The sequence below is a fragment of the Anticarsia gemmatalis genome, chromosome 20, assembly GCF_050436995.1.
Source record: "Anticarsia gemmatalis isolate Benzon Research Colony breed Stoneville strain chromosome 20, ilAntGemm2 primary, whole genome shotgun sequence".
Classification (NCBI taxonomy): domain Eukaryota; kingdom Metazoa; phylum Arthropoda; class Insecta; order Lepidoptera; family Erebidae; genus Anticarsia; species Anticarsia gemmatalis.
The window spans coordinates 4,249,425-4,269,127 of NC_134764.1; the positions used below are offsets into that span (position 1 = coordinate 4,249,425).

General features: G+C 35.1%; 1 protein-coding gene across 1 annotated transcript in view; it reads right to left on the reverse strand.

Moving 5' to 3' along the window:
* The window catches only part of LOC142981514 (uncharacterized), a 73,363-nt gene that overhangs the window by 43,265 nt on the left and 10,395 nt on the right, over positions 1 to 19,703 (reverse strand). Inside the window, exon 2 of the mRNA XM_076127495.1 lies at positions 19,262 to 19,315. Within this exon, the coding sequence (XP_075983610.1) occupies positions 19,262 to 19,285 (24 nt within the window). The 5' untranslated portion in view covers positions 19,286 to 19,315. The remainder of the gene's footprint in view (positions 1 to 19,261; positions 19,316 to 19,703) is intronic.

Consider the following 19,703-nt stretch of genomic DNA (forward strand, 5'->3'; position numbering starts at 1 on the left):
ATCTCAAAGATGAAATGTTACCAACATATTGTTTTTAAATAGAGTTTCAAGTTTTCTTGCAAGAATAAGGGCTAAAGATAACAAATATCCGCTTCCTTAAAATTGTTGTTCTTACTATTTGAAATTGCAAATAACTTTCGATTTTATAACTGAATAAACCTTTAATTTACAAGTCCGCCGGGATCAATCCACAGAAGAGAGATCATTGGCAACAAAACAACATGCATATGCATGAGATCTTGCAATATCATCTGCATACAATTTCAATAGATATACATTTATAATTTATATAAATAAATCCATCAATTCTCAGTATAACGAGTCAGGAACATTTATCATAGACACAAAATGTGTTCTGTGAAATCATTTGAAATTCAACGTGAGCTATAACTTCCTATTTTATGGGTTCCGACTAGATGCATGGTCACATTTGAACCATGCGCACAGGATTACATGTAAAAACACATATATGACCTATACGACATAAAATCAGCGCGATTTGCAAGCATATAAATATTGTCTATCAGTCGATGCATTCAACTAACGTCCGCTACAGACGTGTGAAGTTGCGAACGTTTCGAAGTTCGCTTTCGACTAAACTTGCACTTTTGATTGATTCAGTTGAAACTACATTTGATTAAATAATATTTTTATGATGGACTGGTATGTCATAATAGATTGAGAGTGAGGTCGAGCTTCACCAAAACCTGATCGGAATATCAACAGAGCACTATCCAGTTACGGTTGTGTTGTCGGTAGATATTTGTATAAAAATGAACCGTGTAATCACTAACAATTTGGTCAGCAATTTTGGCTCCTTTGAAGAATCCCAAGCACATAACGAAGTTTGTGTGGAAAAGTAAATGATTCTTGTAAATTCTTCTTTTAATATAAGCCGTTGTTTTTGTGAGCACGTAACCGCCGCCTCCGTCACGTTTTTATCGTCCCTACGTGATAGAATAGTGCCCATCCTCAGGTGCCTTCGCTTTGTGTTGTGAGAAAAAACTCAACAATGTGTAAGCCACTCAAGAATAAAGATGTCTTTGTGAAGATCCTTGATATCACTTTGTCACAATAATTCTTTTGCAATTAGCCTGCTATTTATAGAATGCTTCAAAGTTTTGAAATTGGCCTGTAGAGCTTCAACGCTCGGGTCGTTCTCGTTGGCTCCTTCGCGCCCAGGTACCTATAAGGGTTAAAAAATAAACGAAATAAGCGGCGTCGTCGGTCATCCTTTGTCTATTTTTTCCCGCCTATTTTCATTGTGGACCTTGGGGATAATTACGAAATCTTTACCTGTTCGAAATAAAACAATTAACATGTGTTGTGCCGAGACAAATCACACAATAATTTGGGACCGGATTCGGGTAATTTTTTGATGGTTTAGTCGAAAGTTTTTTGTGTTTCTTTATACACATTCATACATTTTATGGGAATCAATCTTTGAATCAAGTCGGACGTGCGTTCCGCTCGTAAAGCATTCGTCGTGGCCGGTACCTAAATTAATTACGAATAATGACACCGTAAGTGGACTTTCCATTGTTTGTTTTTAAGGCGAGGATCTGAGATTTTTAATGGAATACATTTAAGCCGGAGGGTGACAGTTCATTATTGAACAAAAAAGAATCACATGCATTTGACTTCCGCGCATCTGTTCACTTTGGCCCGAAGGCGTGGGTCCCATCACGACTTCCATACTTATTTGTGTAACCCGACCGAGAAAGGGAGAACGCCAGGTCTTATAAGGCTGCGGCGAGTTCGGCTGAATTTTCTGTTTTATTGGGTTATTGTTGCGAAATCGCATACAAACGCGGTGGATTCCTGGCATTCCTCGACAATTACTATTTCGTGAGTGACCCCGCACTCTCGCTGAATGTCCGTGGACTGGTCTCGGCGTTCAACATCTGACCTTTGACTCCTTAAGACTTTGATATTCGACGAACACTATGTTTCAGACAATTCAATAACTCATTTTATGACCTCTGTTTGTATCACTACATGAAAACTCAAAAGCGTTTTTTTTTTATTCTCTCATAATATTTGGTTTGTGTAGCTTCAAAAACAAATAAAAGTTTAACACCTCGCAGCGTTAAGATAAATAGGAAGTGTTTACATGGTTGACCAAGACTCCTTTCATCTAAAGAGTTTCTTTAAGCTTCAGACAACCTTTAAAAGTAAGTCCATTGCACGCGAAGCATACGCAAACGATACAATAAACGTAGCTATAATAATTCAATGGCAATTAGTTTTAATAATTCTGGTTAACCATACGATTTAACTCAGGAAATTACTCAATAAAGTATTCAATACCATAATGACCACGATTGTCGGCCATAATGGTAATAACCATGCGTAGATATTTCCCATTGTATTCTGTTTTAGGTAACATTTAAATATCCCCATATTGACTCAACCGCCTTTAATAATGTACGGTGCGTACACCGGGGACATTCTTGCGCTCAAATAATACGGAATTGCGTATTTATTTTATTATTGTGAGATAAAATTAGTTGCGAATTGATTCAGACTATAATAGTAACAGAGGAAATGCTCCATAAGGGTAAATGTTTATTACACAGAACCATAAATACAAGCTGGTTTATGATTTACTGATACCTAACATCGATTGAAGAGAACATCATTTCAGAAATATACCATGAACTTTAGTCGTAAATTTCTAAATGAAAATGTTTTCGTTTCCTGGTTTGTTGCAATATCTTCTTTAAACAGAACGTGTATTTTATATTGAATTATACTTAAGAAGAAATATTTGGTATTTTTCAGATTCCTTGCTGACTTTATCAACGAGAAAAGGAAATAATTACATGTATAGAATGAAAGGAGAATTCAAAAAGCTCTATGTTGATAAGTAATATAATGCATGATTAATCGAACAGTTAAAGACAACGGTTACTTTCATTTCATCGCGTTACAGTGGTACCATACAGTAATCGATTCAGTTACTTAGCGTGTGTTAAGTCTTGCGCGAAAAATTGCTAGCTATTTCTGCTACTCCGCTGCGCTATTTCAAATCATCATTCTAACTAAATAGGATGTTATTTTATATGTGTACGCATGTCAGAATATCCCGGGGAAAATTGCTTTCATATAGTAGTTTTTGTTCCGGCACGCGTTCAGTGCGAGTGGAATGCGCTCGTGACGATCGATTTCGCGCGCAATCATCGTCCGCCATCTTGTTTTTGCTGTCAAAATAATAGCCCCAGGCGCGTTCCGTTGCACGCTACCGTCTTAACTTGACGTGATGTCACAAATATTTAATTTCGTAGGTCATAAATCGCTTTTAAGTATAATTGCTCTTATAAAATCTACACAAAAGGTTGAATGCTAGATTATAAATTAGGGGTCCATAATAATATAAAACCACATCAATACCTCAATTCACAACTAATAAACATTTTAATGGCCACTCGTAACGAATTTGTTTTTTCTTTCATTTAATTATATTCAAGCTGTTATTACCATGAACATTATCACGGATTAAAAGAGGTCTTTTATTTTGAACCCTTGCGAACCTGCCAATGTGGGCGTGGCAGACAACTTGTGTTTTATAGCTGGCCAAGTCTTATTTAGACTCTGAACCTTACATTACAATATTTAAAAAAATATTCGCCACAAGAGGTCACCTTTCAACGCTCGATAAACAAGATGTGTTAAAAAGTATAAATAAAATATTACAAAATTACATTATTTCGGAGCGGACGAGCTGTAATCAAGTGTAGTATTAAGTTTATAATAACAATCGCTGTGCAAAGATTATCCGAGATATTAGCCAGGGACGAATTTACGACAACCTTTTATTGCTAAATCTTCGTACTTATAATCAAAACAAACTGTCTTTCTGTTACTGTACTTGTTGGTAGAAGCTAGCTGATAACATAATATTTTTTTTTTCATTTAAAGAATTCGTTTATGGGAAACGAATAGACTGTTAGTGGCTTTATGTGTTTTCTAAATAACGACTCCAATAATAAATAAGACGAAGCAACAATATAATATAGGTTTACAATTTACATAATGTGTCCGGTGACTTTATAGCCATGTTATCTGTTGTTATTTTATATTAAACCATAAAATTAATGGAAATCGTCGGGATTATTACGACGTACACTAAATAATTGTCAGTATCAGTTATTCTTATTTTAAGACCACCGAGGTTAACAAAATTATAATTATTCTTTTAAATGATTACCATATATATATGCAAGGCAATTAATGGATGTATTTAATGGGTATTAAGTAGACTCTAGAAAGTAATATAGATAAAAAATGCATTGGATTGAAGATATTATATCAGTGAAATGACTGGTTTTCTTGTAAGTCGTATTTTATAACGATAGGTTATCTAAAATATAGACTGTTAACTTGATCTATTGTCAAGATACCTGACGGGCTGACGTTTATCCGCTATTGGTGATATTAGAATCCAATCCTGTTTATTTCGTTAGCTACATAATTCAAAATCATATAAATTAATATGATTAAGGTGATCTAAAGGCTATACAATAATGAGAGGTCCCTACCGGTAGGTCATATCAATTTAAAACAAAATGCTAACTAGCAAAAAACACAGATCTTCTTTTTTCCTTTGATTTGAGTCGCAAATGAAACTTGTTTTACCGTTTCTAGAACTGTTTAATTAATAATTAACTTCCTTTGATTTTAAATCAAGCGTTTTTATGCTACCTTCCTTACTAGCGTTATGTCAATATAAACTTTCTTAACTACGGGGGGTCTATTCGCAAAATACTTTACCATATAACTTTAAATCAAAACAAGTGACAATTATCCGTTAAAAAATTAAAGGTTAAAACAGGTCTATTGGTAAACCACCTTTGGTATGAAGCACAATTTAAAAGAGAGAAAATAAGTTCGCTCCGATGTTAAACAGTATCTATAACATTAATCTTTATAAAAACTTCAAACACAATATGAAAGTAGCCATAATTCTATCCGAGTCCGGCCCACTGCGAGCGATGTAGGGGTGTGTACAGTGCTTCGTAGACTTAATTAGTTATTAGACGCGCAAGAATGTGCCACGGACTAAGACGATGTTATCCAGAAATTAGTCGACGACCAAATTAGCCGCCCGCCTGTTCTGTAATAAACAGTTTTTAGAGCGGCCCCGCGTTATTGCGAGAGTCGTACAACCTATTATGATGTTAGTTTACAGAAGAACGGAGGTGGTACTTTGTTGCAACGTATTAAGGCTCTATCGAAATGTTCATGATAGCAGCTCAATTTTTTTAACCTATAAGCAGCCTTTATGATTATTTTTCTGTTGCAATTATTGAAATTGTATTAATTTAAGTAGTTATAATTATATTAATGAACTTACAGATTTATGAAAGGCAGTTGCAGCACGAATTGTAGTTAATGTTCAATTACTTATATCAATAATTGGATCAATGTTTTGCAGCACTTAAGTAGTGAATAATCTAGAAAGCAATGATCATCGATTGTGCACAACTTCGTAGAGAAACCGCATTGAAAACTTAAATTATTTCCAATTTTTGTTTCTACCTGAACGTGTTATTGTTTGAAGCGATCGGGAATCGAACCGGGGCCTTTGTCGGTGTCCCCGACCGCATTCACCGCAGTAATATTGCAGACCGCAGAACGACTGACTTTCTGTTATTAGACCAAACCCGACGAGGTGTATCTTTCAATAAAATTGTATGGTTTTATATCCCACCCGGAGATGAGTTTGTTTTTAAACATAATACAGGATTTATTATAATACAAACTGTTGCATTCAAAAATCTCAGCAAATGTACCTACAAATTTGGGAATCTTAAAGCTTGCAACTCTATGCTAGATGTCGTTATAAGAAAAGTAGTAGCTTAGGAAAATGAGAATAAATACGATATGTAGCTTCTGCAAACTAAACATGAATTTGTTTAAAAGAAAATTAACAGAGACAAGTTCAATTATTCATATTTATATGAGTTCTGTAGCAATATCCTTTATTACAATTCTAGCGAGCCAATTAACAAGTATTATAATTACTTACATGTAAAATATTCCGCAAATAAAAGTACTTTGATATTTTTATAATATGTTCAAGATTATTTATTTATAAGATTATACCGCTTAGTAACTTTATAATATTTATTGCAAAAGAGCTTATTCGTTTATTTGTTAAATTGCCCGCTTATTACCAAGTAACATTTCAACGAAGTAATTAAAAAATAAGCATCTAGCAGTACAAAGCCACAAAGGTTGTATATGCAAGTGGGCGGGACTTTCTTTATGGGCAAAAGATCATCATCTAGATAAAGCAGGAAACTGCCTCTGTATCTATGTAATACAACTACTTATTTACTGTTTAACAGTTTAAATAAGGTACTGTTTTATACAATTAATTTTTCCAGTAGAAATAAATGGCTTCGTGGTTAATTTCTCGAATCGAAAATTAAGTTTCACTCGCAAAATTTATAATGCAAAAAGTACAACCATCTATATTTTAGTGATATTAATAAATAGTATCTTTATAAAGTCAATGATTAGTATACATATTCATCTACACAAAAGAGTAGGCTGGCAGTGTAGAATTTAATCTACTTTTAATTGCCTCTAAACTCGCTTTACAAATACGTTACATTGAAAGGAATATGCATTAGTACCTACTCGGATAAGTCCTGCTTAACGTTAAACAAACCTCGGGTTGCATCAAAAATACTGTTTATTAGAAATATCACAGTCTTTACCCGGCCTAACCTAAACCATTTCAACACAAACAACACTATAAAGACAATGAAGAAAAAAGCTTTATCGAAGTAAGAAAATAATCGAAGAATCCGATATAATAGAAAGTAGATATGTTGGTACTTGGAGTAATACTCGTTGAAGATAATGGGTGCGGGTGAGAGCTCGCTCCGAAACCTCCTCTAATCCACCGAGACGTGACCAAACAGTAATGTTAGCATCTACTAATTAATTTAACAAACCGGTCAAGCGTAAATCGGGCCCGATACCGATGTTCCCATAGCATATTTAAATATCAACCAGAATTATTGAACTACAGATTTGAACAGTCTTCTTGCGTTAAGAGATCAGCTTAAATTGGTGGATGTTATTTTAGATTTCAGATATCGATTTCTGTGATGACGGTATGTAAATATTTGCATTGATACGGATTATGTTGGTGCTTAGTAAATAAGGTTGATTGGTTAAACATTTTATTATGCGTTAGCTTAGTGTTCATTACAAAGTTTATATTGTATCAAGTCGCATGTGCATATTATGGTTTGCGTTTTCTCTCAAACATTAAAGAAAATATAACATAACATACATTCATGCACGAAAGTTATTTTAGAATTTGACCGTAGAGTAGAACTAAAAATGTCACAAGAAGGAGTAAAATTCTACTTATGCGATTTTTTTTCAAAGACAACTCCCGCACTTAGAATTGCTCTTGTGTCGCGGGGACTTTTACAAACATACAAACAAGGTACACAAAGTACAACCAGACTCGAAACAATTATTTGTGGAATCAAACTTGAGACTTCGTGTCTTACATTGCCGTTTGAGGAACCAAGACAGTTAAATAAATAAATTAATATTATGGGACAACTCACACACGGTCATTTGATTCCAAACTAAGCAGAGCTTGTACTATGGTAACCAAATAACTGATAAATATACTTATATACTTCTAAATACATACTTATATAGATACATTAAGATCCAGGCTCAGAACAAATACTCGTGTTCATCACACAAAGATTTGTCCCGGGTGGGATTCGAACCCACCACACGCGGCGCTACGGTTGTTGCGGCGAGGTGACCGCTTAAACCACTGCGCCAAACGTGCAGTTAATTTATATAACATCGATACTGAACCCCAATATTTTTAATTACTCATTTTAATTAGATGGACGGATGGAAAGTTAAGTAAGCGTTTGGCACCGACCGTCGCCCGGCTGTGTGGCTGTAGGGAATGCGGATGCCGTCGACAGTTTCCGATAAAAAACTATGTTTTATGACAGCTCGTGACAAATTATATGAGCTTTTTAGATAAACAGCTGAGGTACCTGCAGCGAGTTTATTGCTAAATACACAGTTTTAGTTTTCGTTGAAAGTGTCTACATTCATTCGATTAGTTTAAGTTATTGACAAGTATTTCTGTCAACAGAACAAATCTATATAAATGTCAATTGTTTCGAACATCGACCAATGGCATCAATATACCGATACTACAAAGTTTGAAGTCAAAGTATAGAGTAACCGAAAGCTAATTACGGATTACGGAACCTCGTCACTAGCAGAAGACACACTCTTTGATGCTCCACTTTTTTGTTATCTAAATGCTATTTTCATATAAAGATAGGTGTGAAAACTATCTTTTCATTTACAGAGTACCCAAGTGTCAAATTAGCTATAATAAAGAAACTGAGAACCACGTTCCGTTTCGTCCCACTACTTACGTGGGACGAAAAGTCAGAACTTATTATAAGGCCTAGTGCACAAGGAGAGGCTCGTCAGGTGTTGATATACGACACATTGTGCTGCTCCAACAATCGCCACTAAAACTGTGGAAAAAAAACTAAATGTCTGAGCACAATGAAATGTCGGCCGCGAACCCTCAATTTACACACCATCTAGATGCCTGTGTTGTAGATGTAGTGTAGCACCCTGTATGTGCACTGACAGGTTAGTAGACCTCTAGTTACATTTTAGATCTGCGGTCACTCTAACAAGTGTCAAATCAGTCAACTTTAATACTATTTAATTCCGAGGTTCAAACTATAACTGGTACAATTTTATTTGGTCTAAACTTTAGACAGCGTAATTTTTTCCTGAAATCTTCGGTCTCGCTGCCAACGTTGCAACCCTTAATTTCATGATCTCGTGATATGATCCTATTTCAACAAAACCTTAGAGTCCCTCTGGTAGATCCCGGTACCACTACCAGAATTCATGTTTTTATCACAATGGGATGTGTGTTCAATTTACTTTTCAGAAAAAAATCGAAGTCGAAACACAGTATCTAGCAACAAGGCTGTATCAGTGAGAACGCTCCCGCTACCTCCAGCTCCCACAGCTTGGTCTCCTGCCAGCTTACCGGATCGCGTGTAACTAGTTATTATGGTGCATCACGTCGACGCGGTCCCGTATTATAGCAGTCGCACGATATACGTGTGCGTAATTCTCTCTCACTCTGCCGCCGACTAGTGGCGCCCTCTGTAATTCCTCCTGATAAGATAATTAGGCGTCAGATTAGACGTAATAGGAGAAGAAAATGTAAATGGACTTTAATAATTTTGTTTTCTGCGTTGCTTTTGCTGTCTTGTCGATTACGTAGCGGTTGTGTTCGCAAGGAATGCCTTCTGTTATGATAGGGATTATGTTTAATCATGGTTCATAAATATTAGCTTTTGCTTCATAAGCCATCAGATGCGGATGTTAACTCTGTAATTGTTATTATGATGCTTAGAAAACTTTATGTAAAAGGATTTGCTTTGAAATCTTTTATTTATTTGTCAAACATGTACTTAGCACTATACATTGTGTTTTATATAATACGATGTCATGTATATAGCAAACTTCATAAAAAGGGCCACAATTCTAATTTCAAATCAGTTCCCCTGGCTATTTCTGCTGACTTCAAATGCATTACCTACCAACACACTAACCTAACATTTAACACCATCAATTTGAAAACTTTACGAGCTAATTACACTTGTAAAGCAGCCCAACTTATCATACAAAGCAAATGAGATGCTCCCCTCTTTTCTCAAAGCTTATAAACATCGTGTAATCCTCAACAATTGTTAACTATATATAATTATGGAGTTGTCCGTCTGTCCGACCGCCTTCATTACTTGGACTGTCATTTGTCTATAATAAACTTGATAATAAAAGAGGGAGATGACGTTCCCTCGTTGTCGCGAACCATAATTAAAATATTATTATGTGAATTTGCCGCTGTACCACCAATAAATTTCTTCTTTCGTGTTATTTTTCTGCATGAATGTCGAGTTATGCTTTATTAGGTACCTTTATTACTCATTACGTCTTGCAGTTAGTAATTTGGGTTATTTTTTATTATATAATTTTGTCTGATTGTAAGGGGAAAGATTGTCCACCCACAAGGTTAATTAGCGCAATATTTGCAGTAAGTTTTTCTAATATATTATTCATCAATATGGAAAATGTCACACTGCACTCATCGTTAATGTTAAACATCAATAATCAACTATTTTTCAATCATTATCTTCGACTCTCAACAACAACACGTTCTTGTAAATTAAAGCAAGTAGATGGCCACAGCAACGTTGTGAATAAATCTCAAGAAAAATAGACCCCAGGCCTATATTTATTTAAAAAAAGGTTGTAGTTCAGCAGGCATATATCAAGGGCCGAGACTTTATGGGTCATTAAGGTTACAATGTTCAATTATATACAACGTTCAGTCAACAACAATGTTGCTGCAATAAATAGCCGATGGCCATAACGCGCGTCTGGCAAATACTAACTTATTAAATCAAATACGTTCTTGACGTAATTTGTTCCTAATTGCAGGGTGTTAATATCGATTTTAACGCACCAATAATAGTTTTATATCACCTTATATGGCACGTAAGGGCCGGGTGCAACATTGACGGAATAAAGGCGGGTACAGAAAGAATTGCCAATTGATCGTCGATTTGACGTTTTGATGTCGGCCATAACAAACCGTCAGAAGAGACGAGTTTGTTCAATAACATACGTCACATGTGGCAGGTTATAACAGTGCGCTACAGTTTATGTGCTCGAATTGTTATTATTTCGGGTTTCGATGTCCGTAAAATGTGTAAAGCTTTGTTTATTAGTCGCTACTCTTACGGTGTTCCTCCGTCTTCCCACGGCTATCACTCGCCAATATATTATTATTTCCGCTCGCTATTTCATCTATATCTGCAAGATAAACTTTATTTATTTTGCAAATAAGGGTATTACAAGTTATTGCCTTCGCGATAAATAACATATAAATCGGTCGATCTTCACAGTACGTACGAGTGTTCGCCGTCAATCATTCAATTACTTCTACGAGTCAATTATGAGCCAGCACGACACCTTAATTAGTATCGTTTAAAAATAAAAATGTACGTCCATACTTGATTCTTTTTACGACGAAACAATCAAGCGAAGCCTAAAGAAAAAATCGCGAGTTAATTATTTTTATGTGGGAAAAAATGTTTTACATTCTTTTCAATTAACGTTCCGTTACAAAACAAGTGATGACTATGAAGAATCTCTATCACTAGAATATTGAGGTTTAATTTGGCAATTACGATTTATAATATGGATTCGACGAATATAAATTTTACAGCTCGTTTTAATAAATCTTTTTTAGAATACCTGGGTTATAGAAAAACAGAAGAAGACGTTTTAAAACTCACAGTTTGTTTTCCACCTCCAGATAAATATTAATTAGCTTATCAATTCGGAACTTATCGATTGCTCTTAAAGCACGGCCATATTGTTTCTGATTTCAATTGACAGTTAGCGCTTTAATTGTGATACTGTTCTGTCCAAATGCACCTAATTACAGCCGTATTGAAATAATAATGAGCTTGAACCATTTCAACGTGTCTAAATACCGATGCAGATATTTCGTAATTGAAACTTGTCAACTGTTTTCTCGTTAACTGTTAAGCAATTACACAAGTATTCAAGACTATGAAATAATACCATGAAATTCTTCCTCCATGTGAACGATGCTTTATAGAAAAATCTTTGCTCCATAAAATAGTATATCCTTTCTTGGCTGCGATTAGCGATCATAATATAGCACGCATGATTATAGGCTATATGAATATTGGTCTTCATCATCGTCCCATTACTTGCCTTCTGTGGGGAACTCTAGCTATATGAGAAAGGCTGGAAAATAGAGATTTTTATGGAAAAAGAAGGGCAATCACGCTAAAACGACCTGATGGATTTTGATGAACTTTGATACACAGATAGTTTACAACTTTTTTTTATTATTTTGAGCCTATATAGTCTCACTGCGGTGCTGTGCAAAGGCCTTCCCCATAGCTTTAGCAAACGATCTTTGGCGATATGTATCCGTTTCGAGTTGCAGGAGTCAAGCTCTTTAACTTTAGTTCCAAAACTCTTTTCCGAAAAAATTCGCGAGCAGAAGCCGGTGCAATAAATGCAAGTCAAATTGAATATGAGTTGTTCAACTGTCAATTTTCTTGAAACGTGTAATAAGTCTAAGCAGCTAATACTACACGTAGTAAGTACAGTACATACTTCTATATCTATACTAATCTATACTAATATTATAAAGCTGAAGAGTTTGTTTGTTTGTTTGTTTGAACGCACTAATCTCGGAAACTACTGGTCCGATTTGAAAAATTCTTTCAGTGTTAGATAGCCCATTTATTGAGGAAGGCTATAGGCTATATATCATCACGCTACGACCAATAGGAGCAGAGTACCAGTGAAAAATGTTACAAAAACGGGAAAAATTATGATTCTCTTATGTGACGCAAGCGAAGTTGCGCGGGTCAGCTAGTACATTATAAAGCTCACCACTATAAAGTATAGCCGTAATCCTGATGTACTTGTTTAATTGAGAGAAGGAAACACACGGACGGACGCAATTAAGATTAGAAGTGCAGGAAATAACTCGCTAATACGACTTGTGCACATAAAAACGTGGCAATGTACGTGGACTACATCACTATTGGAACTTTTCGTGATAGACGTAGGATGTGAAATTATCAGGGAACTTTCAGATAGTTTAAACTAGGTCGAGAAATATTGCTTTTTAAAGATTTTCACTACATTTTGTTAAGGAAAAGACTTGTTTTTGTGTATCAACAGCATCGAAGGAATCCAGCTATGTTTTTTCGTCATAATGGTATCATGATGCACAGGTAAAGACATGGAAGAATGGGAAACGAAACAAAGATATACACGATATAGATAAATACTTGCTATTACTAATGCCCGGTTTCTGAGGAACATTTAGCGGTAGTTTATCTATTCATATTTTAATTTGAGTTTAAACGCTATTGAATAGATAGACTACCGCTAAATGTACTCAGAAACTGGGGGTATGTCATCTTGTATCACCTTGTATCTTGTAGGCAGAATTTGTCACTAAGATATAAAAACAATTGTTTACTTCTTGTGTTACACAGTAATGTATAACTGGTGACTCTCGCACTACGTTTATATGAAAGGCTGGTGTTACAATGTTGCAAAAGACGCGGACTCTTAGTTCGCAGCCATTAAAGAAGAACGTGGCATACTTTCGTTAGGATTTATACGAGTATTAACGCCTTTACCGTTCACACGTTGATTTGCAATTCGATTACCGCTACTTAATTAACAAAACCCGGATTTAATACATGATGTATGAGGTAATTCCTTAATTACTGGGTACTCGTCAAGGTATATATGAATAAAGTGTAGTTGTCAATGGCGGAAGGTATTTACATGTTGCATATTAGCTATGGGAATTAAACGGGAAACTTGGGTAGTTGATTCCAGGCAGCAGTGGGCGATGTGTCATCATGAGACTACAGGGAGGGGTTACCTATTACTACCGACTATCGACAATCGAGAAGCTTATAAAAATCGTTTTATGAAAATCTGATCAGCGCCCCGTGCGTATTCCACAAGAACTATCTTTTCAAGTAATCTCAAGTGTCAAATCGATCTTTATCGTTTTTCACTTTGATGTAGCACAATACAAAATATCATAGTATTGCCTTCGTGCTAGGTATTTTTTTGGTCGTATTTTTAGCGAGAGTAGAGATCAGAGATCGCCTGTACGACAAGGTGTATGATTGTAACTGAAGCAAGGGAAGTTTGTAAGGATCGTATCAAATGGCGTCCTCTGGTTTCTGCCTACTTTCCTAATTTTTACTATTATGCAACTTGAAGTCTGTGAAGTTAAATCCGTTTCCTAGTCCGGCACCATGTCGCATGCTGCCGCTGCTGCCTACTGCTATGGAATTGTCTTATTTTGGTCATATAGCGGACAGTTTAGCGCCGAGGACTAAACAATATGTAAGCGTGGGAGGTGTCGAGTGTATTGTAACTAGTTCCTGCTGTCATGAACACCAATTATGGGCGCAAGGAGTTGGCATACTCAAGTACCGTGAATAAACATACTGAAGCAAAAACTTACTTTATAGATTTATCATAAAGGTTTGGTTTATGTGGGAAGAGATTTGCTGTAATTCTACTTCTAGTTTTACAGCTTAAATGCATTTTGCTTAGTATCAATCGCTGCATATCAGTCCAACCAACCAATTCTATCCTGTTAATAAGATAAATGCGAAATTTCGTAAAGATGTATGTTTCCTTTTTTAACGGAAAATTATTGTGCGTATTTTAATCCAATTTTATGTACAGGTAGTTTATTACTTAAATTAACACATATGTTGTACCGCAGAAAATCTTTTCACGTAGACGAAGTCGCGGGCGGGAGCTCGTACGTAATGAAATAGTTCAGGGAAGTTTTTTTTTCTGGATTATTCTTTGATAAATATGAGTATCTGTTCAGTTATTTTAATATGCATGTATAATACAAATTAAAAACCAAAGGAATGTTTCGCAAATTATTCTCACGTGAATTCATGTGTACAATGCAGACGTACAAAAACAAATGATTCATATAAATTGTATGTGCATTGTTCATTTTTCTTGATCGGAATACAGAACAAAAGGAGCATATAAATTAACAAATGTGATTATTTTAGAAATACCATAATATTTGACAAATACGATTACATACATGCATAATACTTGAATAATAAATACATAAGTACTTGATAATCCTACTAATATTATCAATGCGAAAGTTTGTAAGGGTATATGTATACTTGTTACTTTTAAAAAAAACTACTGCATGGATTTTAATGAAATTTGGTACACTGATGATAGTTACATTTAATTTTTATAATTATAATTTAAAGTAAGCAGATGGATTTATCTGTATAAATGTAATAAATGAAAGTAAGCAATTGGAAAATAAAATAAAGATTTTATTTTATGAATACTATTAAAAGGTGATCATAATGAAATAAGAGGTATACTTATAAAATAATCTTGTATTCTAGCATTAATATTAAGATTAAAAAAATATATTAAGTAATTTTTTCGCATTGTTATCAATGATGTAGGCTTCAGCTCTGTTGCTATGGTGTACGGTATTTTTCCTCGTTTAATTGCACAGTATTGCCAGTGCAATAAACTCTCATAATCTGGACCGCGGTGGCTATCATAAAACTGCCATGGAAGGCCTGGTTTGTTCCTCAAAGTTCCGTATGTACAGTCAAAAGCAAGAATACATATGCACTGCCACACTTTCAACTACACTTTCATCAATTAAAACAGAAAAATATACTAATATTTATTACTTAAAAGTACTTAATTTTACAATGACTGTGTATAAATGTTATTAAGTTGATATTTTTCCAAAAAAGTATGATTGAAAACGTGACAGTGATACAGTATGGCGCTGTGGTTAGGGTCGCAAGGGGTTCGATTCTCACGTGAAACAATTATTTGTGCGATCTACAAAAGCTGTTTCGGGTCTGATTGTACTTTGTGTTCGTTGTTTGTATGTTTTTAAAAGTCCCCGCGCCACATGTGAAATTTCTAGCGCGGCAGTTCTTTTATAAAAAAACAACATTGCTCATGACTGTACATGTCTTAAAGGTACCCAAGCATTAAATAATAAAACACTAATAGATGGCCATTACCTTCTATATAAGTTTATTTGTTTAAACTTTTATTAACTATAATATCTGCCGTTGTATAGTAGTTCATGTTTTAGAGCAGTTTATAAATGTTTACATTTATACATTTTGTAATTGTAAGGTAGAATGTGCTGCTAACGTAAAGCGTATTTACGCATTTTATTAAATGACATATTTTTATATGAATAATTTAATCAATACGAAATGGCAATTTCTATGACTTTTATTTTTCTGCTAGCTGGTATCCGTCAATTACTGTGGTTGTAAGGAATAAACAATTTCTTCAGAAAACACAAAGGAAAAAGCATTATGACTACATAAACATTATAAAGTAAAGCTCTTCTCAGCGCGTCTGTCTGTCTATGAAAATCTTCTGAACGGATTTTCATGTGGATTTCAGTAACGAGTCAAGCAATATTAAGGTAAGGTTTTAGTGACCCAGGCAAAACCGGACGGGTTGCTTATTAGTTAGTTCTTTAATTCCACCATATTAAAAATATGTTAGACTTAACAGAAGTAGGTAAATCAAGACTCTCTACAGCAAAGTTTAAGATAATTTAATTAAAGAAAAGCACGCACGCAGGTTGTATTACAAGTTGTGCGTTGATAAGCGCGCGGCGTATTTCCTTCACTACAGATAACAGCGAATTGATTCGAACACCCGATAACTATACAATGAGAAAACTAAAACATTTACATTGGAAACCGAAACATTGCACTTCTTTTAACATATTGAAGAAACTGCGTGAAATGTCTTCGGTGGTCCAAGTTGTGATTGATGCGATATTGCAAGGTCGAGGTTCAATTTTGTCGATAGTATAAAATACTATAAAATTATCGTTCATTTTTTTGTTTCTTTTGATCACGCCTGTTACTGAAATGTGTATGAACTATATCCGCATTTTGTTTTTGAATTTACAAAGTTTTAGGGGCACTGTCAATAATCTAGAGTACATGATTTATATAATCATCACTTTACGACGTCTTTAGTCCTTCGACAAAATAGGCAACTAGATTTTAATCAAATTATTCGAACAAGCACGTACTTTTTTGCTGACATATAATAAGCCCTCATATCAAAAATATACTCCGCAATGCTAATCTACAAATTGAAACAACAACAATTTCGTACCTCAACTACGGAACAAAGACTAGGAAATTCAATAAGCCCAAGTTTCCCATAGATAGCGGTCGGTGTCGGAGCAGCTAATTTGTAAATAATAAAAACGATATTAGGACTGAATGAGGCGCGGGCGCGGGCGCAGCTTGCACCGAGAACACGCCTACGTTATCCGTCACATCTACACCTTAACAGCATTTGAATTACATTAATTTGTATCGGTACCTTATGTGTAACTTACCTCGTCATTGATGGACTTAAGTTATGAGTTGAAGACTGTGAAGTAAGATGCTGTGTATAGCTTGTACTTAAATAGAGATTTAAGTGTAGCTTTTAGAAGGAAATGGAAAATGTAAACCTTTATGACTTTTATTACTTTGTTTGACCAACTTTATAAGTTAAAGATGCTAATGATTTTATTAGAATAAACTAAACGATTCTTGGCAATTACTTCTACAGTGTGTGCTAATGTGGCTTTAAAGTAATTTAAAGATTATAGACGTAAAAACTTAAAGTAGTTAGTAACAAAATTTCAATCCTAGTACCATCTAATTTTAACATTATCAAAGTCCTCTTTGTCAACATATCTTAAACCCAGTTTTAACAGATATTTATCTACTAACACCGCTATCGCTTGACCACTGTACCACACGCAAGATACTAGCAAGTCACGCACCGGCGCGGCGTACACGTTCACACGTCGTCGGCGCCCGCGCCGATCACGCCCGAACAACGCCAAGTACCGGCGTACAATCGAACCATCCAGTGACCAAATGAAATTAAAGCCCTAACTCTGCCCTATACGGAGAAGAAGAAGACCAGTGGTGAGATGGTACGATGACTTAATAGAGTTGAACACAGGGAAACACCTATGGGCTTATCACTATTCAGTACATTGCTGGTTTGACAAACGTGTTAATCGCTATATTCGAAGGAAGAAGGCAATGTATAGCGTAGTGGCGTTCAAATAGATGTCAACTAGAGATACGTGCTAGCCCCTCTGGACAAGAGTAGCACATAACAGAGACGGTTGGCGCAAAATTGATCAGAGAAGCGGTTTTCTACCATTATCTACTATGATCAACAGAGTTTAGCAAGTTTTGGCTTTGTCTATGATGTATGAAAAGCCAGCGCCCCTAGCGTATCCCGCAGAAAATTTAAAAAAAAAAAAAATTTTCAATAGCATTGCATTAAAATTGCGCTACAGCCTACATGTTTACGACGTACAGAGGGTAGCGAAAGTCTTTGAACACGATGATATGGTAAAGGGTACCAACATTACTCACAGTTGCTTCCAAGAATCCAGCTAAGTTTCGTCAATGAAATACGAGCAATAAATTAGTCGTATCGACTGCTAAGTCGGAGGTCTCGGGTTCAAACCCAATCTCTGAGTTATGAAGGCGTATATTGAATTATGTGCATATTAAGAAATTGTAATATCATTTGCTTTGAAGCAAGAAATATGTGAGAAAACGGCAGAGTTCATTCGTTCGGAATACATTGTAGAAACATGAGTAAACAAGCGTAGAGATAATCTAATGGTGACCACCGTTTTAGTTTCTGCAGGAGAATAGAGAGATGTGCTAGCAAATTATTAGACATAGAATTATAGACCATATTATTATTCATAAATGTCCCGACGCCATGATTTGTTAAAGTTTTCAGTTAAACAAACATTGCCTATCACTTCGAAAATATTTTTGATCATCATTTCAAAATATTTACAAATATTAAAAATGATGAATGTGCGCAACAACTATAGGTAAAGTAGAATATCTGAAAGATCACATAATATATGTCTCCTAGGAAGCAATACCTATAATACATAAAATATTAATTAGCGTACAAGTATTTTCCTTAGCGTTAATCTCTCAAACACGACTAACAAGTACTTAAATAATGTCGCCTATAAATACAGTAGCGATTTGTTATTGACGTAACAGTTTACAACCTCTTATAAATTACCGTAAATATACATTGTGTTTGTCAAAGGTCAACTTTACGCTTAAAGTAAGAAGATCGAAGTATAAAACAAATACTTGCACTTGAGAGTACGAGACATAAGGTGCTGTTAAGCTTTATAAATGAATCTTCTTAGTAAAAAAAGGTTTGTACTGTGATTGGTAAACAATGAGACTATCAAGCTGTTTGTTTTCTTTACGTAATGTCTATGTATTATTGCTTTACACTTTATTTAATTGGAGTGGCTGAACCATAGGAAAGGTAACTAACAGCGTAATATTTTGACTCCCTACAGACTTCATCGGACGTGCCGGATTGCCGACCCATTGGGCTATGTGTGTGATAGTTTAGAGTGTGCCTGTACATTGTCCATTATAAATACGTTGCTGAACAGTTGGCTGGTTTTGAATATAATTAGGAGAACAACATTATTATAGCTAGAACAAACCTCTGAGAAATCCCTCTGCGACATCTTGATCGGTTATATTCTTCTGAACCGAATCTGTGGAAAGAAAAGTCATTTTAATGCATCAATAATAACAGTTTAACTCGTGAGGCAATTGATATCATATGTAAATATATCTGCTAAAAGGCAATTATATTAATGTTGCACACATTTAAAAAGCTCCAATATAAAAAAGTAAATTGTAGATTAATTAAAGCTGAAATGTAAAAGAACTGTTGCGTCTGTGCCTTGATGGTGATGTTATCGACCACTCATTATTACACGATCATGATATAATTACGCTTAGCTCTATAATCGCCTTAATAACGGTCTAGGGTTTCTAACAACTACCTTCATTAATTACTTAATTAGTCGAAAGGCAAAAAGGAGCAATAAAATTTGCAACTTAACGCAAATTACGGACTAGACGTTTCTTTGACGAACG